The 25572-nt window shown below is 44.4% G+C and overlaps 8 protein-coding genes across 9 annotated transcripts in view; 4 read left to right on the top strand and 4 right to left on the bottom strand.

Annotated features, from left to right (window-relative positions):
- LOC108603015 overlaps window positions 1-2229 on the top strand; it is a 38001-nt gene extending 35772 nt beyond the window's left edge. The window contains exon 6 of one of the 2 annotated variants that reach the window (XM_017991410.1): window positions 842-2229. In XM_017991410.1, coding sequence (XP_017846899.1) covers window positions 842-1908 — 1067 coding nt within the window. In that variant the 3' untranslated portion in view covers window positions 1909-2229. The remainder of the gene's footprint in view (window positions 1-841) is intronic. The other variant, XM_017991411.1, reaches the window with a different exon arrangement.
- A 72-nt stretch (window positions 2230-2301) lies between these two features.
- LOC108603018 (WD repeat-containing protein 91) lies at window positions 2302-3539 on the bottom strand. Its single transcript, XM_017991415.1, has 3 exons — window positions 3202-3539; window positions 2999-3139; window positions 2302-2939 (listed from the first exon to the last, which is right to left on the bottom strand). The coding sequence occupies exons 1-3, from the start codon at window positions 3443-3445 to the stop codon at window positions 2401-2403; spliced, it is 924 nt and encodes a 307-aa protein (XP_017846904.1). The 5' UTR covers window positions 3446-3539; the 3' UTR covers window positions 2302-2400.
- A 62-nt stretch (window positions 3540-3601) lies between these two features.
- LOC108603016 (telomerase-binding protein EST1A) lies at window positions 3602-7416 on the top strand. The gene is made up of 10 exons (XM_017991412.2): window positions 3602-3911; window positions 3984-4342; window positions 4403-4846; window positions 4907-5280; window positions 5339-5481; window positions 5538-5667; window positions 5727-5822; window positions 5876-6676; window positions 6731-6867; window positions 6921-7416. The coding sequence occupies exons 1-10, from the start codon at window positions 3740-3742 to the stop codon at window positions 7061-7063; spliced, it is 2799 nt and encodes a 932-aa protein (XP_017846901.1). The 5' UTR covers window positions 3602-3739; the 3' UTR covers window positions 7064-7416.
- Window positions 7417-7564: 148 nt separating this feature from the next.
- LOC108603017 (nuclear hormone receptor HR96) lies at window positions 7565-11622 on the bottom strand. The gene is made up of 5 exons (XM_017991413.1): window positions 10700-11622; window positions 9687-10645; window positions 8309-8518; window positions 8037-8249; window positions 7565-7970 (listed from the first exon to the last, which is right to left on the bottom strand). The coding sequence occupies exons 1-5, from the start codon at window positions 11367-11369 to the stop codon at window positions 7770-7772; spliced, it is 2253 nt and encodes a 750-aa protein (XP_017846902.1). The 5' UTR covers window positions 11370-11622; the 3' UTR covers window positions 7565-7769.
- Window positions 11623-11713: 91 nt separating this feature from the next.
- On the top strand, window positions 11714-12259 carry LOC108604523 (ER membrane protein complex subunit 6). The gene is made up of 2 exons (XM_017994032.1): window positions 11714-11913; window positions 11968-12259. Exons 1-2 carry the CDS (start codon window positions 11781-11783, stop codon window positions 12174-12176), a joined length of 342 nt encoding a protein of 113 aa, XP_017849521.1. The 5' UTR covers window positions 11714-11780; the 3' UTR covers window positions 12177-12259.
- Window positions 12230-13430, bottom strand: LOC108604522 (beta-1,4-galactosyltransferase 7). Its single transcript, XM_017994031.1, has 3 exons — window positions 13211-13430; window positions 12569-13151; window positions 12230-12511 (listed from the first exon to the last, which is right to left on the bottom strand). The coding sequence occupies exons 1-3, from the start codon at window positions 13305-13307 to the stop codon at window positions 12262-12264; spliced, it is 930 nt and encodes a 309-aa protein (XP_017849520.1). The 5' UTR covers window positions 13308-13430; the 3' UTR covers window positions 12230-12261.
- A 79-nt stretch (window positions 13431-13509) lies between these two features.
- Window positions 13510-16330, top strand: LOC108604521 (probable ATP-dependent RNA helicase DDX43). Its single transcript, XM_017994030.1, has 6 exons — window positions 13510-13578; window positions 13702-14506; window positions 14565-15073; window positions 15131-15329; window positions 15384-15820; window positions 15874-16330. Exons 2-6 carry the CDS (start codon window positions 13838-13840, stop codon window positions 16163-16165), a joined length of 2106 nt encoding a protein of 701 aa, XP_017849519.1. The 5' UTR covers window positions 13510-13578; window positions 13702-13837; the 3' UTR covers window positions 16166-16330.
- Window positions 16331-17602: 1272 nt separating this feature from the next.
- LOC108603610 (pneumococcal serine-rich repeat protein) overlaps window positions 17603-25572 on the bottom strand; it is a 29503-nt gene continuing 21533 nt past the window's right edge. The window contains exons 6-7 of the mRNA XM_017992558.1: window positions 18198-25521; window positions 17603-18133 (exon numbers count right to left, since the gene is read on the bottom strand). Coding sequence (XP_017848047.1) covers window positions 18031-18133; window positions 18198-25521 — 7427 coding nt within the window. The 3' untranslated portion in view covers window positions 17603-18030. The remainder of the gene's footprint in view (window positions 18134-18197; window positions 25522-25572) is intronic.

Genomic DNA, 25572 nt, shown 5'->3' with positions numbered 1-25572 from the left:
AGCGCTGCTGTACACTTGAACTGCTGACTATGCATTCATTATAAATATCCTTTATATTCTTTTACTTTGTTCAACTAACTTTTTGTCCTTTGTGTCTAACCTTAGTTTTTAATTATATGTGTTGTAACTATTGTTTATATGTTTAATTTTAACACACACACACATGTGTTTTGTAAATTATGTAAAGTTTTTTGCACCGTTCACTTATCTTTTAAAATCTTAGTTTTTAATTAACGCATAAGCCTGTTTTTTTTTTTTACTAAACGTTTTAATTTGCAGCTTTTATTTTTTGATACGGCGTGCAAAAAGCTGCTCTTGCTTAATTTATTAAATACATGTGTTTAGCTGCTTTTTAACAATTTTACATATTTGTTTAGTTTACAAGTAAGCGTAGATTTTTGCACCCTGTACTCCAACTAACGTGTCTATAACCGCAAGCTTGCAAATTAACGTTTAGTTAACAATTAATTACATGTAAATTAGTTAAGTTCAAGCATTCCAACTAAACAACAAATCGTAAGTAATATATTAAGTTATAAATAAAATATGAATTGCATACAAACATTGGCATTTGTGTATCATAAACAAATTCACTTGGGCCCACCACCCATCGACCACCACCACCACCCACCCTGCACTTTCATCCCAGCACCTAGCACGCACTTCATTTGTTGTTGCCACATGTTGCACCCAAGCACAACTTGCAACAGGTATGTATTGTTTGCTCTTTTGCTTGCTACAATTTGGTTTCGATTTTATGCCCACTAAAAAATTCTAGTAAATTAATTTTAAAATTTTATTCAACTTCAACTAACATTTGCTCTTATTTTATTTTTCGCAGGGTATCAACGTTTCTCTAATATCTATGAGCAAGTGCAGCCAGCACTGAGTGCCACGACCACAGATGCCACGCCCTTTCAGCGTAATACGCCCGCCTATTGGACGCTGCAGAGCAAGCGCAGTCAAGCCAAGCCGGCGCCCACTAGCAACGTTATATGCCGTGATGATCTTTATGCCACGCCCATCAGACGCGCAGATCGCGTTGCACGTGCGGCAGCAGCAGCAGCGGCAACCAGCACTGCTGATAACAAAGCACACATATCGCCCATTGTGCCACGTCAAGGCAGCGGCAACTTTTTGACTTCAACGCCCACGCGTGGCGGCGACTCAAGCGCCACAGAGAATGTGCCGCCCATGAAGCAGCCCTCGCGCAATTGGCAGGACAATTCGCCCGACCGCCTCAACACCTGCGCCGATCGCATTGGCCAAAGCAAGACTACGCTGCTGGATTTCAAGAAGCTGCTGCTAGCCAAGTCGGCCAAGAGTAGTCCAGTGCAGCGCAAGGTCTCAGCCGTGGAGCTGCTCAAAAAGTCAACAGCAGCAGCAGCAGCGGGTCAGGCAGCTGCTCCTGTGCAGGGCGCACCTGCTGCTTCCAAGCCCACGCTGAACTCCAGTCTGAAGCTGCTCGACTTGAGCGGCTCGCCAAAAACATTTGCCAATCGTCGCATGCTGCGTCAAGGACAGTTTGGTTCGCCCTCGAAGACATTTGCGCCCAAAATGCGCGGCACCAATGCTGTCGTCGCTTCGGTTGTGCCACGCACTGATATCATGTCTACAACCATACCGGAAGCCAACAGCGATGAGGATCATTCAAACAACAGCGGCGGCTCACGTCTCAGCGCTGAACCAGCCAAGGCAGCAGCAGCTGCAGCCAGCAGTCCCAGCCCCAGCGCATTGTCCAGCTTCGATCTTAAGCGCAACTTCTTTTTGCAAACCGAAGAGAACAATTTTATGCGTGGTGAACTGAAGCACAGCTTTGGCAGAAGCGCTGCCGCCGCCGCGCCCGCTGCCGTCAATGTTGTCAACTCTGGGCCCACATCGCTGCCAGCTTTTGAGACGGCGCTGTAAGGCAGCCTGCGGGTCAAACCCGTTTGCCCATACATATAGCAATTATGCATATACATATTCCATAAGTAAACATGCTGATAATCACGTTAAGCAATAGCATACTCCTCATCACGTACACACAGACACATACCTTCCCACTAACTGAAGCTGAATATGCATTTATATAGTATATAGTCTAGTATGTGGAACCTCTATTTGGTTCCCAGTCAGCGAATGATGCTACTTTATGCAAAAATTTACACATGTATACACAATTAGTACTTTATACAATTACATATTCAATTTACAATTCAAGTGTATTTTTTAAATTGTGCTGCTTTGTATAGACCGATCAATTTTATACACAAAAATTAATATTTATTTGTAATTTTACGTTATTTATTATTGCAATTATATACTATATATGGAATACCTTATCAAGCATTTGCTCCTACGTTTAAGAAGCGCAAATAAATATAAATATTTAAAAACTAACATTGTAGAGATTATTTATTAAATCCAGCTGCGTCCTACGCTGCCCGAGCGACGCTTGTTAGCCGATGACTTATCGCCTGAAGCTGCATCCTTGCGTGCCATAACAGGCGAGCTACCAGAACCTATGTTTCTTATAAGTAATTTGAGTCCACGCGCTTGTGCATCGCTTGCCTGCGCCAAGCTATTCGCCTCGGAGGCAATAATGCAAAAGTCATCAATGATATGTCCTGGTGGACTTATATCAAAGGGCATTATGTCAGCCAGCGTCTGCTGATTGCGACTGGAGCTGCGTCGCGTGCTGCTGCCCTCACCACTGGCTTGGCTTTGTTGCTCCTGCTGCAGCTGCAACAGTCGCGTGCGTAGACGATTGTTGTCATCTTGTAGACGCTGCATGTGCGCCGCCTCCTGTTCCGCGCGCACAAACGTAGGCTGTGGCAAGCACTGATAGACAGTGGTCAGAAAATTGCGTAGTGATAACAGCAACGTGTCCTGCCACTGCTTTGTAAAGTACTGCGCAAAGGTGGGCGACTCCTCTGCATTTTTGCAAAACGAAAAGTCTGCCAACAGAAACAGAAACTTAGTGCAAGGGCCGCAATTAGTTAAAGGCTTAACTTACAGAACCAGTCCTTCCACTCGCTTTGCTGCTGCAGCTCACCACCCAGCTTGTTAAAGAATTCAGCTATCTTATCTGATTTATTGCTGCTGTATGCCGTCACCAGATAATACTTAAGCAGACTGTTCTCCAGTTTCTTGACAGCTGCCAAGGTATAAACAATATTAAGTTCTAGCGTCGAATTACGGTTTGCTTCTTTGACTTACCCACAGCGTAGGTATGATCTAACTTGCTAAACAGATTGTTGTCCAGATGCAGCCAGAGTGCACGTAGAGCTTTGAGATCATGTGTCTGCACTGCAGTGTTGAGATGCTCTATTATATGCTCGGCTCTAAAGTGTTGGTCCTTTTCATTGCGTTGCTCCATATCTAGCGCCTTCAGCGTGCTGGAGTAACCGCGGAATACCAAATACTCACGCAGCATGTTATCTAAATACGCCACTTGCGCCATTGCTCAACTTTAAAACACTTAAAATTGCAATATTTATGTTTTTCTTTTTGCAAACAGCGTAAACAGCAATTCGATAGCGATAGCTAAGCCTAAGTTATCGAGCAGCCGCCACTTCACTACGCAGCCATTCGATATGCGCAGTAGCATGTGTGTATGTGTAATACAATTCATATGTGTAGTTGTGTTGTAATTTTGTGATAGTGCGACTTTTGATTAGGGTAAAACAAAGGCGAATATCACCTTTAAAAAGCATCAAAACGGAATAAATGCAGCTGCAAAAGCAACATTTGAAATATGAGTCGAAAGGGAGCAACAGAACCAAATGATATATCGTTAATCATTGGAACTTTACCGAAACGGCTGCAGAACAAATTCGCTGCCAGCTGTAGTCAACACAGCCACGCAGCAGAGGACGCTGAAAATGCGGAACCAGCAACAGCGCCAGCGCCAGCGACGACAAGGCCAGGTAACAATAAAAACAATGAGTCATAAGCTAATGCGTAATAACAATCTCGCGCTCTCTATCTTATTTTGGCAGTCACAATTTTGAGCAAGCCAAAGTGCAATAATGCTGGAAGTACGCTTGCGCCCGTTTTGGATACCAGCGGGTGCAGCGGCAGTGGCAACGGCAGTTTGGAGCGTACACCAGGCATATTGCGTGTCTCAGTGGCAGCAAGTGCAGCAACAGCTAGCAAAGCCACTCGTAGACGTGAGCGCGATCGCAATCACTCGACGCGTCTACAGCAGCAAATGCCATTGTCTCCGCTGTCACGTGTGCGTTTGACTACTGAGCATCCAGTGTGGTTTGAGCATCTATTGACGATGCCCAATGCCAGGATCATAGTGCAGTTATACGATCAGCTAATGGTGCTGCAACAACGCAATTTAATTGTTACTGTAAGTATCCATAGTTGGTAAAACTTGTGCTATACTTAAAACCAACGAAATTGCTTGCAGAACTGGAAGAGCTTTTGCTCTTTGCATAAGCAACTGCAGGAGGCATTTTCTTGCTTAGTGCTGGAGCAGTTAAAGTTTGTGAGCGAGCACAAGGTGGATGCATTCTTTTGGAAATTACTTTTTTACAATACTCGTGAGCATTTGAAGCGCCAGCGTGCGGAGCTGGCCAACAATCATCTGCTGCCGCTCATTGAGAACTCGCTTAAGTTTTATCGCACGCTTTATGATAAGCTTATAACCAAGTATATGTCGCGTTGTGAGGGCGCCTTGAAAATTGTAGCTCAACGCTTGCTTATTTGCTTGGGCGACTTGTCGCGCTACCGAGCCAACCAGCTGCAAGTCACAGACTTTGCCGAGGCGTGCAAGTATTATCAGCGCGCTCAGGAGCTGCTGCCTAACAATGGTGCGCCCTACAATCAGCTGGCTATTGTAGCCATTTACAACGTAAGCTAATTACATAAAAATATCAAACCCGACATGCTTATCAAAGCTTTTCTTTTGCAGCACAAGCGCTTCGATGCTGTTTATTATTATATGCGCAGTCTGCTGACTTCCAATGCCATACAATCGGCCAAGGAGTGTCTGCTGGATTTGTTTGATGAAATACGCCGCAAGTATGAGGAAACTGAAATGAAACAATCTCCATTGCATTGTGCTGCTGGCAAATCTAACAAATCCAAGCAAATGCGCAGAGAAGTTTGGATATATCCCGATGGCATAAGACGTTTGCATCGCACAGATGTCAAGGGCAACAAGCTAAAGTCCAAAACTGTTACTGCTGAAGTAAATCGCTATGACCAAATGCCGGCTGAGGAGCTGATGCCGCGCATAATGTCCTTGTATTTGTACTTAGTGGGCAAACTCTTCACGGGCACAGAGTAAGCTTGCCTTAAGATTTCTTAAACAAACTGCAACTAATAACATTTCTTATTATAGCATGGAATGCATGTATCAGCTGCTGGGAAAATTGCAAATTCAACTTGGTGCTGCCTTGAAACATGAAAACCTTTGGACAAGAAACAAAATTTTAAAAATTGTAGCGCTGAATATATTTGTTTTGGAGCATAACAAGGCAAAAGGTAAGTTGCAGCATAAGTATGTGGTGGTCACTTCTTAATATTGCATTCTGTTTCAGATAATCGTCGTGAAACGCGTTATCATAGCTTCAACTTTGCCAACACTTTGTTTGGTCTTATGCTAAGCAAAGCTAATGAATTGCTTGCTTATTATGCTGATAACTCAATCGAGCTGCTTAGAGATTCAAAGTACGTTCTAAGCTTCAAGTTGCAAAGAACTTTAATAATTTATTTGTATTATATTGCAGCTGTACACGCATTAACACTTACCTACAGTTTGTTAAGATTTACATACAATGGCTGACAAAAAATGTAGATCTATGGGAGCCTGTGCGCACAGAAGAGTAAGTAAACAATTATTTTATTTATGCATAATACTTTATTGCTTTTTATTCAGACACACCATCATTGACTGCTGGGCCGAGCTACTAACATTATTCGAATATGCTGAACGCATTACGGAAACATTTGCTGCACAAATCGAACAACCAGCAAAGATTATTTTGGACGAGGATATTGTCTTGAGCGGCTTTGAACCTTTAGGCCGCCAATCCATTGGTAGACGTCCCAGTCATCAGTACAGTGAATGCGAGCAATTTATTGAACGCATGCGCAAAATCTCGCAGTTTCAGGAGTTTTATTTAAACAATGAGGACTCCCTGCAGCTGCCACTGGATTCAAGCTTCTCAGTTGAGGACATAAATGCTGCTATGCAAGTGGCCTTAAATGTATTTGAATCCGAAAACTGTGCCGCACCAGTGCAAAGCAATGCAGTGACGTCTAAAGTGGAGCACGATTTTGATAATGTAGATGCTGATGTTACAGAGCTCTGCAGATTGAAGAAAGAGCTGGAGGCCAAGGCAAAAGCACAACAAATGTGCAACAGTAAACTGGAAGAAATCTTAAAGTTGGTGGATACCAAATTGTATATAGAGGTGCGTCCACGTTATTTGCTGCCCGACACCAACTGCTTTATTGATTGCCTGGAGGATATTGAAAAGTTATCTATGGAATTTACACGCTTTACGCTTATTATACCACTGACAGTGGTAAAAGAGCTAGATGGTTTATCCAAAGGCGTCAAACTGGACTCGTATCGCAGCTCAAAGCAAACACAACGCATACATCACTTTGATGAGGTGTCAAGTCGTGCGAAAAAGTCGCTTGAGTTTATCAAAACGGCTAAAGCGAATGTTAGGTAAGTTAAATATTATAAAGTTAATGCTCTTGAGACTAATGTTATGTTTTGTAGATGTGCCACAACCAAAGGCTCGTTTATCAATGCTTCGTTGTTTTCGTTGGTTGAGGAGGAATATGCATCCAATGATGACAAGATTTTGGCTACAGCAGTTGCTGTCTCCAAAACTGTTAGCTCTGAGCAGTGCAGAGGTAATGAAGCGCGCTATTCAACTTTGGACTTTGTTAATTTATTTATATTTTAGATGGCAAATGCTTCATACGCACTGAGCTGGTGCTGATAACAACCGATCGTAACTTGCGCGTTAAAGCCTTGCCGCGTAATCTGGCTGTAAGCGCTTTGGATGAGTTTTTGCAATGGGCCAAGGAGTCGACTAGCAACGAGTGAGATTTCCTAACTGATGCGGACAACAATTGTACTAGGTTCATGCAACGCTGCCCCTGCTTGCTGTGACGAGCGAGCTCTGCGCAGTCCTATAATTAACATCAGAAGACATATACATTTGACATGTGTGTTGTGGTCGAGTGCTGCAGCATATGTAAACTAAGACAGACAGACATTGATTGGGGGTCGCTCTGCTAGAAGGCGTGACAAGTGGCACTTATGAGTATTTTGCCGAACCAAATTGTAGGGGGTTCAACCCGTATGCCGTTCGACATATCAGTAATTGCTTCCCGAAAATATTCTTCTCAATTGTATTTTGTGACCTATGACAAAGAAAATCAAATTAAATTTAATCAAATTTCGATGATTGTTTATTAAAATTTCAAAGTTTATGCGCTTATGCAATGCAGTTGTTTTGATTGGCTACAATAGAAAAAAAGCACTTATATTTAGTTTATTCAAAACTAAATTGTGTATAGTTTGTTTATTTTGCTTAGCATTTTACCTAAAATATACTTGCTCTGATGTAGAAATATAAAAACTATGTGTTTATAAGCAAATCTAACAATCACATTCGATTTAAAATCTATACTTTAAAAAGTGAACAAACAAAACAAAGTTGCAGTGCTGATACACTGAAAAAACAACAACAACATCAGCACAATAATTAAATCTTAACAGCATTTGATGCACGCATTTTAGTTTTTGTTTAGTGATTTTTCAAATCAAATATTTCACGTAGCAAAGGCTCCACCTGGGAAGGATTCACATTCAGATACACATTGATAATGATTTTATTCAGACGCTCCACATCCGAAATCTTTTGAATCAATCTAATAAAGGCGTTTTTCGCTTCACAGCCCGGATAGACGCTCTCCAAATATCTTCGCAGAAGATAATAATATGAATTCTATAAGCGAAAAAAATATTGGTTCACAATTAGTTATTCGAACTCTATTATCTCTTGAACACTTACTTGATCCAATCTAATGGCGTCTTTGTGTATAACTCGTGATCTCGCTGGCGTGAACAACACAATGGCGCACATAATGAGTATGATATTCTCATCCATGCGCCATTTCTCATCAAAGGTGGTTATGAACTTCAGATGTTCCTCAAACACATTGCCCTTGGCAAACTTGAGCAGATCTGTACGTATATTGGCCATATTCTCCTTGGCATGAGGCACCTACAAATTAAATAGTTTAGCATATGCTTGCAACAGTTTTACATTTGTTATTCTCTTACCTTCCAAGCTGCACGATCTGTATCGTAGATCATCACTGAGCGCATTATCATCATCTCTGTGCAGCCACCTTTCAATAATGCCACCTGATCCTCCTGACACATGTCACGGAATGCAGTTATTTTCTTGGCCATCTTGATAAGACGTTTAACAGCCACCGCAGTTAGATTGATGAGTTGCAAAAGCTTTGGACTCTGACGCGGATCGTCGGGCTGTAAACACAGTACACAGAAATAAAACATTTAATTAACAAAAGTTTAACTTATATTGGGTAAAAGTTTTGAATAAAGGAGTAAACAAACAAGACAACTTTCAGTGAAATATCAATCTTTGATAATCTCTAACTCGACGAAATTTTGTTTGATACCAGAGTTTCATACCTTGTAAGACTCGTGAGATACATGAGAATAAAACTGCATTCAAATTTGGGATCTTTAGGATTTTCAATATTTTGGCAAAAATCGTGATGTAACCCCTTGTAAATTTTTTCCAAAAATCATGCCGTCTTCATTTCTTGATCACTTTCTAACTTTGAGATGCTATATCTCAGCCAAAAAAAATCGCACAGAACGTGTTTTCAGGCTTAATTTACTCATGAGATACTAAATAAACATATGCTGTAGTGTTCGATAAAAAAAAAAAGGTATTTGACATAGTTATGGCAACAAAACCAATGCAATGAAGAGTAAGGCTTATCTGAGTCTATAACTTATAGCTCTCAACACTTTTCACCGCAATCTAAGCTGTTTACTTATCGAGCCTTCACTGCTTTAGACATTAATTGGGCTATCTACAAATGATGAGTCAAATATATGGGTAAATTAATGGGTTAATGCTTATCAAAGCTCGTACACCTGTATGAGCTTCACACATTTTTCGAAATGTATCAGTTTTCCCAATTAGCAGCACCAAAAATGTGCTAATTTAGACGGAACAGCAGCCAAGCCTGCCAGCCGGCCAGTTAACCAGCCAGCCAGCGGTAAACAGTTAATTTGTTGACTATAAAGGCAGGCTGGCAAACAAAATATTATTATTATTACTTATGTGCGCCTGGTCATGCTGGTGATAAGTTATGATAGTGTCGTTATGGCGACTGATAAGGCGATCAAGAGTGCTGCCTTTGCCCCGACTGTCTGCAGTACTGAGGGCTCAGCAACAGGTGTGCACGACATTGCGTTAATGTTATTGTTTACACGGAGGAATAGGAATTGTGTGTATGGGACATTTAGAAGAGACACTGACTCATGCGCCAGGTGCTGCACGACTATCGTTTTCGACAATGTGCGATTAGATAAACGCTGGCCCAGCTGCGTGCATATACATACATCCGTATGTTAATTGGAAGTTTTGTTTAACTAATAAAATAAAAATAATGCTCACCTTTATGCGCTCATCGTTCATGATTAAGGCACTGAGATCTTCATCAACTGGATCGTAGAGCGCTTCACTTGCCACACGCAGTTCACGCAGCTTCAGTTGCTCTGCCTCGTTCAGTTCGCGTTCCATGAATAAGCTTGAAGGCGTACAAGTTGGCTGCTGATGTTGCAGATGTTGTTGCTGGTCATTGGCTTTGCAGCTGCCGTAGCTAAAGCCCTGGCTCATGTATGGAGATGCCATGCCGCCAGCAGCATGATAGATTTCATCCTTAATGCGCGACGCACTTGAATGCATTCCATTGAAAGCCTGATACTCCAGACGTATGACTTCAGATAGCACAGACTCTATAGAATTAATGCTGCCGTCGCCGTCTAAGCTTAGCTCATCATTAAAATTAGTTTGCATAAAGGTTTTCACATCGAAGTTTGGCGAATTAGCAATGTAGGTCAGGGGATGACTGCTCGAAGTGCTGGGCAGCTCATCAGGCAGGTGATCCGTGCGGCTGGGCGACTGGTAGTGCAAATCTATGGGGCTGGCTATGCTGCTAAGCGGTGAGGATACCACTGTTTCCACCGTACCCACACTACAACTGGAAGGACTGCCTTGCAGCATGGTTTGTATAACAGTATCAACTCGCGAGCTTTGAGCACGTCCAGCCTCTGGAGACTCTGATAAACTGGGCTCATGGTGGTTTGCTACTTCATCTGTATTTGTGCCATTGAATATGCGATTGAGCATTTTGAGAGCCTCGGCTGGCGTGTTCATAAACTTGTTCATTATATCCATAGCATTCTCTGGTGAACGCATTAGATTCTTTATAAACTCGACCACATCTTTTGGTGAATCAACAATCTTTGAAATTATCTCCAGGCCATCGGTTGGCGAACTCATGAATTTGGTAAATACTGTTAAAGCGTTGAAAGGCGAGTTCATAATTTTACTTATGATCTTGAGCGCATCACCTGCAACGTAAATAAATTATTACATATTTCATATTGTTTATATGTTTGACTCACCTGGATAATCTATTAAATGCGATACTAGCTTTAAGGCATCTTTTTGTGAACCTATCACCTTCTCCATAGCCGATATAGCCTCCTTCTGCGTCCGCATCAGCCTATTAATCGCTTGGGAAGCGCGATCTGGATCAGCTACTATTTCATCAACAATCTTCTCTGCTGACATCAGCAAGGGATTTATGTTGGACAAGCGTTCAGCATTTGGTTTAACATCTTTAGCGCCATTAATATCGCTGTCCGGTGAGCCGCAGCTCTGTGAATCATGTGAACTGCCGTACATTTCCAAGTTACAACTGCTGTCTGCCACAGCGCCTGCCACACGCTTGCTCTCATATACATCGGTATCAGGCTCAGAGCCAGCATGTTCCATCAGACGACGCTTGGCACGATTTGTTTCAATTTTACGTCGCTTGATTAATTTGTCCTCCTCGGACATTATATTCTCGCTCTTCATGCCAATGTCCAGGCACTTTTTCAGACGACATTTTTGGCAAAAGCGTCTGGTGACCACAGTTATTTCACAGTTCTGATTGAATGGGCAGGTGAATTGCTTCTTGGCCAAGGCATTGCGCCTAAAGAATGCTTTGCAGCTTTCGCAAGTAACAGCATTGAAATTATAGCCCAAGGCCTTATCGCCGCACACAGCACAGTTCTTAGGGGGTGACATGCTGACTGCTGCCGTCTCCGTCGCTGCCACAGCTTTCAATTAGAATTGTGATTGATTTTTTAATTGCTTTGCTTTGTTGTGGACTTCTGCGCGTATAAATATGCGTTCCTTAATATTATGTTTTATTTACTTGAGCCCTTATGGCTGCTGCTGCAACATTTTATATTGCAACTCAAGCCCGTCTCCCACAACTTCAACGCGTATAAATTACTAAGTTTCCTTATCACCACATATTTTAATTAATGGCCTCTGTTGTTTCTGCAATTGTACTTTAGAGTTGCCATACCGAGCTAAAATTTACTCGATACAGTGTTCGATAGCTTTATAATAAAACTATCGCTATCGCTCGCACGTAAATAGGAAGAATATTTTTTTTAATTAGCAATTTACTAAAATAAAAATTAGAATAAAATGAATCGCGTTAAAGCAAGTCAGTCAAAAAGCGGCGAGATTATTGCCTACAGCGAGGTGGCTATTAGAAACAACATCTCGGCCGTGGAATACTGTCGTACATCAATGGCCGCAATCTCGGGCTGCGCTGCGGGTAAATTTATCGTCATGAATTCACACATTTGTTTAATGACTCTTTTCCTGGCAGGCATTTTGGGTTTGAGTGGCACACTGGGATTCCTGTTTTACTTTCTGTCTGTGTTTGTGCTGTGGATAATGGTGCTCATGAGGTCTGGAACGCAATGGCGCAAGTTCTTTATTAACCGCAGCAATCTGTTGACGAACCAGTTCATGGGCGGCCTTTGCACCTACGTGCTCTTCTGGACATTCCTCTATGGCATGGTGCATGTGTACTAATAATATACCATTGTGCAGTTAGCAAAATAATAATAGCTTAAGACTCGAGTAAGTGCAATAAAACAATGTTTTATGTTGCTAATCCCTATGTTTGCACAGCAGACGCTGCGGCTGCATTTCCAGTGCAATCGCACCAAGGCGTTTTATTAACATCACAATCAAGTAGTATGTTTAGCACCGTAACGCTGGTTCCATCGATGACCATCTCGTGTACTTTGAGTATTTTATAGTTAACATTATCTAAACCCGTGTTGTGGTCACGTTTCCGTGTCATCTCCTTCTGATTAAAGCATTTCTGTGTGTCGCGTTTGCGATGATGGCGATTGTGGATATGTCTGCGGAGTAAAGAAATGTTATTAAAGGTGCACAAAGCATGTAGCTTACATTTCTACCTAAAGGTATCATTTATGCCTGTTCTTATGTTTTGAGGCCGTGAAACTTGCAGTCCAGCGTCTCGTATGCGTACAAAGAACTCATCGTCCTCCAGTCCCCAGCCCCAATATTGATTTGACATACCGTTCATTTGTTTGAAATGCTCACAGCGCACTAACAAAATGCCGCCAACAAAATTATCATAGTGATATTTGGGATGGAACTTGGGGCCGGCAATATGCAAGGGTCCCAAGCTGCTGGGGTATTCATACAGCAAGTTTTCGTTGAGTGGCAAAAGATCCACGTCGTGCATGGCTATATAATCGTAGACCTCGCTTGTAAATCTAAATCCCACATTAATTAGCGAAGCACGATTAAACCGGTATCTATCCACCTGGTTCAGCACAAATATATGATGCTGTATGCCTTGATTATTTAAAAATTTGGTTAAATGTGGCACAAATTGTAGCAATTCCTCAAAGCGATCCCGAAAAGGCACCAAAACTGCCATCTTATGGTGCGACTGTGGTGTCAAGATTCGGGGTGTGGTGCTCTTTGGCGTTTCCAGTCTGCTTAAAGGGTTCTTTAGCGGGCATACGCAATCTATTATAAACATGTGCCAATTGTTATTTTTAGCAAATTATTAGCAAAGGTAGCCTCACCTGAAGTAAGCGGCATAAAACTGAGCACCACTATGCCTCCCAAGCAGAATGACAGTCCGCAGACAAAGATCCAGTTGATATTTGATATGATGGCCATGGCGTGTTTTTAATGATGCGCAAAATCACAAATCACAGCCATTTTCATAGATAACCACAGCAGCACTTCAAAAATGTTTATTTTTGTATGCAAAACCAAATGAGCTACAAGTACTTCACAGTGGTTCGGGAATCAGATGGAAAAGATACAAATTGAAAGCTGGTCACTCTGTTTCTGCCGGTATATTATTTTTTTTTGTGGCTGGACAACTCTGGTAACGTAAGCTCGTGCATTCAGTGGGCGCATTTTTGATTGTTCGTTAATTTTGCTTGTAAGTATAAAATTGAGTGTTTGTAATTTAATACGATATAGCACATTTAACTGATTACCGAAGTGTAGTATTGTATAGCTGGACTGTAAGCGTTCAATTAACTAATTTAGGATTTTGTTTCAGAAGCAGCGCCATTTTGACAAACATTTACCGTTGTTTCGCTGACACTGCATAAAAAGTTGCAATTGTTTGAAGTTTCTCACATTACAAGCGCGTGCTTTCTAATATTTTCAAAATAAAGCGCAGAAGCGATAATTCAATGTCAGAATTAGACTGGGACGACCCAAACTATGTCGAGCCGACTGCGCAGTATTCAAAGTCATCATATGACAGTTTTAACGACAAATATGAGCGTAGCGTGAGGCGTGATTACGAGAGCGGCTCGCGTGGACGCCGTGGCGGTGAATATGAGCGAGAGTATACTAGCAGCAGCAGCAGATATGATCGTGAACGCAATCGGGACAACCGGGAGAGCTACAGCAGCAAACGTCGCGATACTAATTATGATAACGATGCACCCCGTGGTGACTCCTTCAACGAGTCTATTCAGATCGGTTCCGATATGATTGGGCGCATCATTGGACGCGGCGGCGCCAATATAACACGCCTACAAAATGATTATAATGTGCGCATAAACCTAGATAAGGCTAATCTGCTTGTGGAGGTATCTGGCAGCTCGAAAATGAACGTCACAGATGCTGTGAATCAGATTAAAAAACAAACAAGCGACGATGATGGCGGTGCTCGTAGATCATATAGTGGTGATGCTGGCGGTGGTAGCTACAATCGCTCCAGCTCTAATCGTTATGATGGAGGAGGTGGGAGTGGACGCAATAATTTTGACTTTGGCCCGCTACGAACATATGAAATACCCCAAGGGGGCGACTTGAACGCCGTGATTGATTGGGACGCCGTAAATAAAAAATATGTAAGTTATTGAAATTATCCGCATTTAATAAAATTTATTAGTAACTTTATTTTTAAAGGAAGAAACACAAGCGGCACGTTTGGCCAAGTTGCCGCTGTTAACAAAAGTTTTTTACAAGGAGTGCCCTGAAGTGGCCAACTTGCCACAAGATGAAGTGGAACGCATACGCAGTGAAAACAACAACATAACAGTTTCACATGTGTTTGAAGCCAAAGAAGGCGAAACATTGCCTGCTATACCTAATCCAGTTTGGCAGTTCGAACAATGCTTTGCAGAATATCCTGATTTATTGGGTGAAATACAAAAGCAAGGATTTTCAAAGCCTTCGCCTATACAATCTCAAGCCTGGCCTATTTTGCTCAGTGGGCATGACATGATTGGTATTGCCCAGACAGGCACAGGAAAAACATTGGCTTTCCTCTTGCCTGGCATGATACACACAGAGTATCAAAGCACACCACGCGGCACTAGAGGTGGTGCCAATGTGCTGGTGTTGGCTCCTACACGTGAGCTTGCACTCCAAATTGAAATGGAGGTCAAGAAGTATTCCTTTCGTGATATGAAAGCGTAAGTGCTGCAATTTGTTAAAAATGCATACTCTTATTAATCTTTGTTTTTCTTTAGTGTTTGTGTTTATGGCGGCGGTAGTCGTAAAATGCAAATTTCTGATGTGGAACGTGGCGCAGAGATAATCATTTGCACGCCTGGTCGTCTAAACGATCTTGTGCAAGCTAAAGTGATTGATGTATCAACCATAACGTATTTGGTCTTGGATGAAGCTGATCGCATGTTAGACATGGGCTTCGAACCGCAGATACGCAAGGTAATATTTGAAATATGTAACAATATATTTTAATTTTATTTTAACACTTACTAGGTGCTGCTTGACGTGCGTCCGGATCGTCAAACTATTATGACCTCAGCCACTTGGCCACCTGGTGTGCGTCGTTTGGCTCAAAGCTATATGAAAAATCCCATGCAAGTGTGCGTGGGCTCACTAGATCTGGCCGCCACTCACTCTGTGAAGCAGGTGATTGAGCTGCTTGAAGATGATAAGGACAAGTTCACTACGCTGAAGACCTTTGTGAAGCAAATGACCAAGACCGATAAGATTATTGTTTTCTGTGGCCGTAAGGCGCGTGCTGATGACTTGTCTAGTGATTTGACAATTGATGGTTTCGAAACACAATGCATTCATGGCAATCGCGACCAAATTGATCGTGAACAGGCTATAGCCGATATTAAGTCGGGCGCTGTGCGCATTCTTATAGCTACCGATGTAGCGTCACGTGGCTTGGATATTGAAGATATAACGTGAGTTCATAACATAACTATGATTGCCTTAATTTATAGCATTCTCTTGTCAGACATGTCATCAATTACGATTTCCCGCGTAATATTGAGGAATATGTACATCGTGTGGGACGCACAGGAAGAGCCGGGCGGAAAGGTACTTCCATAAGCTACGTAACACGCACCGACTGGGGCATGGCCAAAGAGCTGATTACTATATTGGAAGAGGCTGAACAGGAAGTGCCAGAGGAACTGCGAAACATGTCAAAGCGTTTTGCAGCTATGAAGGAGCGACGTGCCGCTGAGGGAGGAGGCGGACGTGGCGGCGGTGGAGGAGGCTATGGTGGCCGTCGTGACCGTTATTAAAAACGTAAAACCACATAGTTTTATCAAATACTTAACTACGCATTGAAGCGATCGAATTTATAATGACGTAAGTTCCTATAGTTATTTACATCTTCATTAGAGGTAGCTACGAACTACCCCAGTTAATATACGATAATCACCAGCAGCATTTAAAACAATAAAGTTTTATACATTTCAATAAAAAGCGTTGTATTTATTTATTAGATTACAAAGAAAGATGTTTGCATATAAATTACGATAATTATGGAAACACAAGAGCTGTTCTTAAAAGACATTTTGTTGTTTTAAAATAAATAGTTTCTACATTAAAATTTATTTATTTATTTTTATAGTTAAATACTTAAAAACTGCAACTATATTTAGAGATTATATAAATCTAATTGTTGTTCATATTTATTGTATGCTTTATTAACGCTACGAATATTCAGCATATCTCTAAAGCTCAAGCGACTGAAAATCTTTTGTTTTTGTTAAAAATTGTTTATGGTTTATTTAATTAATATTAATACAAATGCGGCAAGCTGATATTCTAAGAACAAAATTAGTTTACACAAACTAACGACTATATCAATATTAATTGATCTTAAATGTTTTTTTGTTTTGTTAGTACTTTTTTCAATCAGTCGAGCAATAGTTATAGCCTACAGTAGAATTCGTTAGCATAATTTAGTTTTTCGTCTAAAAAACACTAGGTTAAGTTTATGTTTATTTACTTGTCCTACCACAGCTGATTTGTGCGTGGGGGTTACTCTTGGTAAAACTTTAAAATTCAAACCATTTTGTTTAAAAACTATGCAATTCGCTGGTTCGCTTGTAAAATTGCTATAAAAACTAGTTTCGTTCGTTTCTTTCTCATTTTACACATACCGTATATAAAAGTACAAAAAAGCTTGGAAAAAGTACATAGAAGATATATATCAATATCATTATCTCGATCCGATTTGTTGTTGACCCGATCAAAATTGTGCGTTGTGTTTTTTTCTTCGTTTTTTAGGCGGATTTTCGTTGCTCTTACAACAAAAGAAGACTAGAAGCAACAATTATACACAAAAAATTAAAAAAAATAATAATGTTTAAAATATATAAAGTGACTAAAAATACTATCAAAAGCGCATTGAAGAAAAGTATGTATTGCCATAAAAAACAAACAATAAGAAACGCGATTTTTACCTCCATCTGACAAACGCCTTCGGCTTCGTAATGTCATTGATTGTGAACCAATGTGTTTGAGAGTCTCTTGAAAGCGATATGGCGGCACAATAAACGACTTTACAAGGCACATAATGCGCTGCTTATGGATTATTATATAATATGTGTATGTGTGTCTGTGTGTGTGTGTTGTGCTGTGTTGCGGGGGTGTTAAGTGGGGTACATAAATACAATTGTAATTATAAGTATATACCGTAAGTAATTCGTTTTTTTCATTTTATGTTTTTGTTTTTTTTTTTAACTTTTTTAGTGAGCGCATTCTAATTAATTAATTGCACCTATACTATGTATACAGTACAATATCACTGGTTGCTTCGTCACGTAACCTAATCCGAAACAAATTGTAATTGCAATTGAATAAAGAAAAAACTTGACAAAAGTGCAAATAACTTGGGGAGTTAATCAAAAACTGATTAATGTGTTTGTGTGTGTGTTGCAATTATTTCAGCAGTTTTGGCACCTTAGTTCATATTGTTTTTACTATTTGTTTTTGTTACTATTTTGTGTCTATTCTTTTTCTGTTTTCTGTTCATTTAGTCGTGAGGAATGCAGCTCGGTGTGTGCAATTTTGGCTGTTGTTTGTTTTTGTTGTGATTGTTTTGTTTGCAGTGCTTAAAAATTAGTTAAAATTATATTTAGTAAGCATGGCTGGTGGTTCATCTTTTACGTCCAGACGCAACAGCAGCCATTACTTGCTGCATTGTTGGCTCCGGCACACATTGCTGTGGATCGCACTTCATTTTGCCATCGCCGCCGCAACTAAAAAGCAAATAGAAATGTTTAATAAATTAAATATTAAAGTTAATTGTTAAATTATACTCACGTGCAGCTAATGCAGGGACCACTCGTCGAATCAATGGGCTCACCCACTCTGTACGAACGATTGTTGATCAGACAGCCAGTATGTTGAACATTCGAGCCATGCGAATAGTTGAGGAAATGTGGTGGCAGTGTGGTGCTAGTGGTTGTGGTGCTTGTTGTGATATTAAGCACAGCAGCCATGGACACAGGGCACTCGTAGCGTGGACAACAGAAGCCAGAGATGGGCTCCTCGTGGCAGCCAGAGATAGGTGGCGGGCAAGACTGTTGCAGGCAGATAATGTCGCTTCTAAAGCAGAAGCAGAAATCGCAAGGATCATCGCGTGGTATTTGCTGAGCGGAGACATAGATTTTGCCAGCGTAGCGGCAAGTGCCGGGACCAAAGACTTCCTCCTCGTCGTACTCATCCTCGGGATAGGATGGATACTGCGGTGGCTGCTGTCCATAGCTGGGCGGCGTAATGGGCTCATGTGCAACGCTGCTGGCAGCGGTTGTGGTAAGCGGTGACTCAGTTGTTGTTGTGGTCTGTTTAGTGGTCTCAGCAGCAGCTTCTTCACCCACACGATCATCCACAGTTGGCGCCTTGGTGCTGGTAAAGTGTGCGGAGAACAGCGGATGCACGGTGGTGCTAATGTCAACATGCTCCTCCTCTTCCTCCTCGCTGGTGGTAACCTCAGCAGAGATTTCATCATGACCAGCGGGCGCAGCTGTAGTTTGTGGTACTTCTGAGACCACAGCGGGCACTTCAGGTTCTTCGTCGTGTTCAGGCTTCTTCTCGGCAGCTTCGGTGACAGCTTCTGCAGATTCAGTAGACTCGGCGCTTTCGTCTTCCTTGTGTGCAGTATCAGGCTTAGCGCTGTGCTCTTCTTCGGACTCCACAGACTCGTCAACTTCTTCACCGGAATCCAAGCTGGGAACCACAGCGGGCGCAGCTGTTGCCTGCTCCTCAGCGCTGGGCTTGGCAGTGGGCATTTCATCGCTGGTTTGCTCTTCATCTGAGGTCTTATCGGTGTGCGATTCAGCTGCTGGTGCTTCGCTAGTGTGCTCATCATGAGCGGGTTTATCAGTGTGTTCCTCCGACTCTGGAGCTTCGCTTGGCTTCTCATCATGAGCGGGTTTGTCAGTTTGCTCTTCAGACTCAGGCGCTTCGCTTGGCTTCTCGTCGTGAGCGGGCTTATCAGTGTGCTCTTCAGATTCAGGCGCTTCGCTTGGCTTCTCATCATGAGCGGGTTTGTCAGTGTGCTCTTCTGACTCTGGAGCTGCAGTTGTCTTCTCATCATGAGCTGGCTTGTCGGTTTGCTCTTCAGACTCGGGCGCTTCGCTTGACTTCTCATCATGGGCGGGCTTGCTGGTGTGTGCTGCATCCTCTGGCGTTTCAGTGGCAGCCACATCGCTCTCTGGCTGCATTGTATGCTCATCAACAGGTTCCATCTTAGTTGGCGCTTGGCTTGTTGGCTGCACTTTAACGTGCTCAGTTGTCTGCTCATCAGTTTCTGCGCTTTCTGTAGCGTCAGCATCAATATGTGGCAGCTTGCTGGTGGTTGCCATATCCTTATCCTGCTCCGCACTAGGCTCGGTGACAGCTTCATCTGTTGGCTTGCTGGTGGTTTCTACATCATGTTCAATTGGATGCAGCTTAGCTTGATCTGTGGTCTGCTTATGCACATCAGCCGCTGGTTCTGTGGCGTGCTCTTCGTCCATGGCCGCAGGCATCTTGCTGCTTGTTTCCATATCTTGAGCAGCAGCAGCAGCAACAGTTGTAGCTTCAGCCTTCTCATCTTGTTCAGCAATAGTGGTAGCTGTATCCACATCCTTATCGACGCCAGCTGGTGCAATTGTTTGCGACTGTCCATCTTCCATGGGCTTGGTCTCAATCTCTGCTGTTGTGGGCAGCTCAATGGGCGCAGCTGTTGTTGGCAGCTTGGCTTCCTGCTCCTCTGGCTTGGCTGTTGTGGCCTTGACAGCTTCGTCGGTAGCACCTTCAGCTGCTGGCTGCATGGTGGTTGCGGCGGCAGTGTCCTCATCATCAGCAGCTGCCGGCAACTTATCAGCAGTTGTTGTGGCAGCTTCTTGTTCAATGGAAGCGGCAGTGGTGGCAGGCACAATTTCTTTAACTGGTGTCTCATCTGCCAGCTTAGTGGGCGGCATAGTTGTAGCATCAGCTTCAATTTCATCCTTGGCAGGCGCCATTGTTGCAGCTGCATCTGTGGCAGTCTCAGGCGTCTCATCCTTGTGCTCATCAGCGGACGCAGTAGTTGCTTCATCCTCAGCAGCAATTGCAGGCTTAGCAGTAGTAGTTTCCTTAGCAGGCTCCATGTCTTCAGCGGAAGTGTCGCCAGCAATGGTTGTAGCCTTATCCTCAGCTTCATCCTCAGCAGGCGTTTTAGTGGCGGATTCAGTAGCCTTATCAACGCTTGCAGCAGTTGTTGTTGTTGTGTGCTGCTCCACAGACTCGGTGGATGCTGCTTCATCTTCAGCGGATGCTGGTGCAATTGTTGTTTGCTTATCCATTGGCTGCTGCTCATCTTCAGCTGCTGTCTTGGGCGTGGTGGTGGCCTCAGCCGCTTCCTTGTGCTCATCTGCAGCTGGTGCAGCTGTGGGTATGACTGCTGGCTTGGTATCTTCATCTTCTGCGCTGGGCATTTCAGTGCTTTCATCTTGATCAGCAGTGAGTGGCTCAATTGTGGTTGCATCCTCATGCGCGGCATCCACTTCAGGCGTCTTCTTGGTTTGATCTGGAGCTGCTGTTGTAATTGCTGCAGCTTCCTCGGCAGGAGTCTGGTGTGTAACTGGCGCCATGTCCTGATCTGTGGGCTTCTTGGTAGCCATGCTGTCTTCATCAGCAGCAGCAGCGGGCGCAGCTGTAGTTGCTGGCAGCTCATCAGCGCTGACTGGCATCTTGTCGGTAGCGGTGTCCTCCTCAGCTGTATCCTGCTCAGGCTTCTTGTGTGGCACAGCAGTTGTAACTGCCTCTGGTTCCACTTCATTTTCAGCGGAAGCGGGCGTGGTAGTTTGCTCAGCAGCTGGCTGCTTAGCAGGTGCAGCAGTTGTTGCAATATCATCTCGATCCGTTTTGTCATCAGTGGCCATGTCAGACTTTTCGGTGCTTGGCTTGTGCTCATCAGCAGCCACAGGTGCTGCAGTGCTGCCTTCAACTGCTGGCACATCAGTTGCTTCGCCTTCTTCTTCATCGCCAATGGGAGCTGCTGTGGCGGACACTTCAGTCTCAGTGCTTGTCTCTGGCTCTGTTGGCAGCTTGGTGCTCTTGGGCGTTGTTGGCAGTGGTGGCTCAGACTCATCGGGTTGCTGTTGTTCGTCAGCAGCTGGAGCAGCAGGCTTAACAGTTGTTGCTTGCTTGTCTTCATCATCAGCAGCAGCCACAGTGGGCTTAACTTCATCGCTAGGTGGCAATGTGGTAATTTTGTCAGCCATATCCATATCCATATCAGTTGGCGCCATCGTTGTTTGCTTGTCGCTGTGCATCGCTGGTATCTTGTCAGTTTTATCTTCAGCGGCTGCTTCTGTGGACACTTCATCAATCTTTTCATCAGTTGGCTGCATGGGCTTCTCTTCATCCTTAGCAATGCTTGGTGGCATGGTGGTGACAGCCAATTTATCATCCTCAGCAGCAGTAGCTGGAGCTGCTGTTGTTGTTGTTGAGCTTGCAGCAGCAGCAACAGTTGTTGCCTCTGTCTTCTTGTCCTCCTCCTCCTCTGCTGATGTGGGCTGCTTTTCGTCTGTTGGCTGCACTTCCTTTTCAATTGCAGGCGCCGCTGTGGCTGTGTCTTCATCATCAGCCTTGGGCGTGCTGCTGGCTGCTGGCAACGTCTTGGCGGTGGTAGCTTGTGGCTCCTCCTCGTCGTGCTTCACATGCGACATGGGCAGCTCGGTAATGCCTGTGGGCAAGTTGACATCCTCTGGCATTTGCTCTGTGCTGCTGGCAACTGTTTCCTTATCATCAATCTTATCGGCAGCCTCAGCCGCTGGCTTAACAGTTGTTGCCAGCTGCTCCACATCGCCTTCGCAAATATAAGTGGGACAGCAGCCATCCAGCAGATCTGTAGCCAGCACACACTTCTCGCGATCCTCGGGTATTCTGCACTCCATGGCCTTGCAGCTGACAATGCTGCTAACGCATTTGCAGGAAACATCGCAGGGAGTTGTGGCGGGCACATCGCTGTTGTTGGCATAGGTTCTGCCTTCGACCAGGCAATCGCCTTCGCCGGGTATGACAGAGGGCAGGTGCATGTCTGGCATGGTGGCATCGGTTTGCTGCTCCTCCTTGCCAGGCGCGGCGGCGGCGGTTGTTGTCTCTGGAGCAAAGTCATGACGCGTGTCCAGTGTAGCGCTTGGATGAGCGGGCATAATCTTGGCAGTTGTAGCAGCCACATCCTCGTCACTGTCGGCCTTCTCGGTGCTTTCGTCTTGCTCTGAGCCAGGTGGCAAGTAGACTGCTGGTGGCTTGGCGGTGTCAGCTTCTTCGCTTGTGGGCTGCTCTGTGCTCTCAGCGGCAACAGTTGGTGCAATGTCGGACTTCTGTGTTGTGGCAGCATCCTCAGCTTGCTTATCAATGGGCTTGCTGGTGGCGCCAACTGATTCCATGTCAATCTCTGTAGTAGCATCTTCATCGCTTGGCTTGGCGTCAGTCTTTGCTGTTGTTGCATCCATGGCATCCTTTTTGGGTTGCTCAGTCTTGTCCTCCGAGCTGTCCTCTTCACTTTCAGCCGATGCGCTGGTGCTGCTCTCCACCGCAGGCTTGTGCGTCTCGGTTTCAGTGCTCTCGGTGCTTTCCTGCATGCCTTCTGTGCTGGACGAAGGTGCATGAGCAGCGACTGTAGTTGAGCCTGCTTCAGTTGAAGCATCAGCAGCCTTGGGTGTTGTGGTGGCCAAAGCGGCATCTTCATCATGTGCCATACCTTGATCGTGTCTGGCAGTGGTTGCGGCCTCCTCATCTGTGCTCTCAGCTGGCGTTGTGGCCTTGAGAATATCTTCATCCATGCTGGGCTTGCTGGTAATCTGCTCCTCATCAGCGCTGATTTCTTTGCCGGGTGTTGTTGCTGGCACAATGTCTTCGTCAGATGCAGCAGCTGGTGTTGTAGCCTTTGCTGGCTCTTCTGTTGCAGTTTCATCCTTGGCAGGAGCAGCAGTTGTAGCCTTAACCATATCTTCATCAGCGCTGGCTTCCTTGGCTGGCGTTGTAGCCTTAACAATTTCTTCTTCAGCGCTAGTGTCAGCAGCTGTTGTTGCCTTAACTTCTTCTTCTTCAGCCTTAGCTGGAGCAGCAGTAGTTGCCTTAACTTCTTCTTCATCCATGGCTGGTGCAGCAGTAGTAGCGTCATCGACTTCCTCATCCTTGGCTGGCGCAGCAGTCGTAGCCTTAACTTCATCTTCTGGCGCAATTTCATCCTTGGCAGGTGCATGAGTTGTAACCTTAACTTGCTCCTCAGCGGAAGTTGTAGCCTTAACATCATCCTCGCCCATGGCAGGAGCCGCAGTTGTAGCCTTAACCTCATCTTCTGACTTGTCTTCATCCTTCTCGGTAATGGCAGTTGCAGCCTCCTCCTCAGGTGAAATTTCATCCTTAACGGGAGCGACTGTCGTAGCCTTAATTTCATCTTCATCAGTCTTAGCAGGAGCGGCAGTTGTAGCCTTAGTGTCATCCTCAGCAGGAATTTCATCCTTGGCAGGAGCGACTGTGGTAGCCTTAACTTGATCCTCTGGTGCAATTTCATCCTTGACAGGCTTGTCAGTGGCCTCATCAGCGTGCTCATCAGCAGCAATTGTAGTAGCCTTGTCCATATGCTCCACAGAAGCAGCAGTTGTAGCCTTAACCATCTCCTCGTCCATGCTGAGATCCTTAGCTGTTGTGGTAGCCTTAACTTCATCTTCATCAGCCATAGCAGCAGCAGCTGTAGTAGCCTTGACTTCATCTTCTTCATCAGCCTTATCGGGGGCTGCAGTTGTGGCCTTAACTTCATCTTCATCAGCCATGGCGGGAGCAGCTGTGGTAGCCTTAACTTCATCTTCGCCAGCCATAGCAGGGGCTGCAGTTGTAGCCTTAACTTCATCTTCAGCAGAGATTTCATCCTTGGCAGGAGCAGCAGTTGTAATCTTAGCTTCATCTTCAGCAGAGGTTTCGTCCTTGGCAGGAGCAGCTGTGGTAGCCTTGGTTTCATCTTCATCAGCCATAGCAGGGGCTGCAGTTGTAGCCTTAACTTCATCTTCGCCAGCAATAGCAGGAGCTGTAGTTGTAGCCTTAGCTTCATCTTCATCACCCATAGCGGGAGCTGCAGTTGTAGCCTTAACTTCATCTTCAGCAGAGATTTCGTCCTTGGCAGGAGCGGCAGTAGTAGCCTTAACATCTTCCTCAGCGGATGTTGTAGCCTTAACTTCATCCTCTGCAGAAATTGCATCCTTGGCAGGCTTAGCAGTAACTTCATCACTTGGTGCTGCAGTGGTAACCTTGACCATATCTTCTTCATGCGCAGCAGGGGCAGCTGTTGTTTCCTTGAGCATATCTTCATCACTCTCAGGAGTCTTAGTGGCAACATCTTCGGCTTCCTCACCACTGCCCTCCTCACTAGAGATTGTGGGCTTGTCAGTTTGCTCGCCGCTGCCTTCCTTGCTGGGCTCAGCAGGCTTGACAGTTTCTGTTGGAGCTGGCGTTGTGGCCTTGACAATCTCTGGCTCGCCGCTGCCTTCCTCCTCAGAAGTGATCGTTGGCTCACTGGGCACATCAATGCGTGAATCGGATGTAATTGTGGTAGAATCAGTCTTTTCATCCTTTTGCACATGTGCAGGCAACTCAGTGCTTTGATCTTCTTCATCGAGTTCACCGCTGCCAATCTCTGCCATGGGTGCGGTAGTAGCTGGCTGCTCATCGTCAATATGCTCTTGCAGATCCAAGTCCTCCTTGGGTATTTCACCAGGCAAGTGCTTAACAGGCATGACTGTCGTCTCATCTTGAGCAGCTGCTGTGGTAATTTCAACAATCTCGGTGGTGGCGCTGTCATCCTCGCAGATGTAGTTGCTGGGGCAGCACTCGCCATCAGCTGGAGGCATGGCGCGGCAGATGTTGCCACTGGCAGCCTTCATGGGCATCTCACACTCTTGCACGGCACAGACAATATCGCCACGCATGCAGTAGCAATGCTCGCAGGCATTCTTGCCGCGAATGGAGGCGCCATCAGCGTAGGTCTCACCGCTGTGGATACAATCCGTGGAGACAGAAGGCATCATGGTGGTGGTTAGTATAAAGCCAGGTGTAGGACGCACTGTCGTAGTTGTAGTTGAGTGATCCTCCAGTTCCAGCACATCGTTTTCATGATCTGCAAATAGTTGACATGACAAATAAATATTTATAGCTGGCAGCTTTACGT

Source organism: Drosophila busckii, chromosome 3R, assembly GCF_011750605.1.
Source record: "Drosophila busckii strain San Diego stock center, stock number 13000-0081.31 chromosome 3R, ASM1175060v1, whole genome shotgun sequence".
In the NCBI taxonomy this organism is placed as follows: domain Eukaryota; kingdom Metazoa; phylum Arthropoda; class Insecta; order Diptera; family Drosophilidae; genus Drosophila; species Drosophila busckii.
This window is presented reverse-complemented; position numbering and strand designations above follow the sequence as displayed.

Bases quoted from the DNA above. Each gene is read 5' to 3' on its own strand.
- LOC108603018 (XM_017991415.1), bottom strand. From the start codon at position 3,445: ATGGCGCAAGTGGCGTATTTAGATAACATGCTGCGTGAGTATTTGGTA. The intron at 3,140-3,201 runs GTAAGTCAAAGA...ATACCTTGGCAG, and splicing joins AGATCATACCTACGCTGTGG to CTGTCAAGAAACTGGAGAAC. The intron at 2,940-2,998 runs GTAAGTTAAGCC...TTCTGTTGGCAG, and splicing joins CGAGTGGAAGGACTGGTTCT to ACTTTTCGTTTTGCAAAAAT.
- LOC108603016 (XM_017991412.2), top strand. From the start codon at position 3,740: ATGAGTCGAAAGGGAGCAACAGAACCAAATGATATATCGTTAATCATT. The intron at 4,343-4,402 runs GTAAGTATCCAT...AATTGCTTGCAG, and splicing joins AACGCAATTTAATTGTTACT to AACTGGAAGAGCTTTTGCTC. The intron at 5,668-5,726 runs GTACGTTCTAAG...ATTATATTGCAG, and splicing joins GAGCTGCTTAGAGATTCAAA to CTGTACACGCATTAACACTT.
- LOC108603017 (XM_017991413.1), bottom strand. From the start codon at position 11,369: ATGTCACCCCCTAAGAACTGTGCTGTGTGCGGCGATAAGGCCTTGGGC. The intron at 8,519-9,686 runs GTGAGCATTATT...CTGTGTTTACAG, and splicing joins TGAACGATGAGCGCATAAAG to CCCGACGATCCGCGTCAGAG. The intron at 8,250-8,308 runs GTAAGAGAATAA...TTTAATTTGTAG, and splicing joins CAGATCGTGCAGCTTGGAAG to GTGCCTCATGCCAAGGAGAA.
- LOC108604523 (XM_017994032.1), top strand. From the start codon at position 11,781: ATGAATCGCGTTAAAGCAAGTCAGTCAAAAAGCGGCGAGATTATTGCC. The intron at 11,914-11,967 runs GTAAATTTATCG...TTTTCCTGGCAG, and splicing joins AATCTCGGGCTGCGCTGCGG to GCATTTTGGGTTTGAGTGGC.
- LOC108604522 (XM_017994031.1), bottom strand. From the start codon at position 13,307: ATGGCCATCATATCAAATATCAACTGGATCTTTGTCTGCGGACTGTCA. The intron at 13,152-13,210 runs GTGAGGCTACCT...TGTTTATAATAG, and splicing joins TTTTATGCCGCTTACTTCAG to ATTGCGTATGCCCGCTAAAG. The intron at 12,512-12,568 runs GTAGAAATGTAA...TTTACTCCGCAG, and splicing joins GGCATAAATGATACCTTTAG to ACATATCCACAATCGCCATC.
- LOC108604521 (XM_017994030.1), top strand. From the start codon at position 13,838: ATGTCAGAATTAGACTGGGACGACCCAAACTATGTCGAGCCGACTGCG. The intron at 14,507-14,564 runs GTAAGTTATTGA...TTATTTTTAAAG, and splicing joins ACGCCGTAAATAAAAAATAT to GAAGAAACACAAGCGGCACG. The intron at 15,330-15,383 runs GTAATATTTGAA...AACACTTACTAG, and splicing joins TCGAACCGCAGATACGCAAG to GTGCTGCTTGACGTGCGTCC.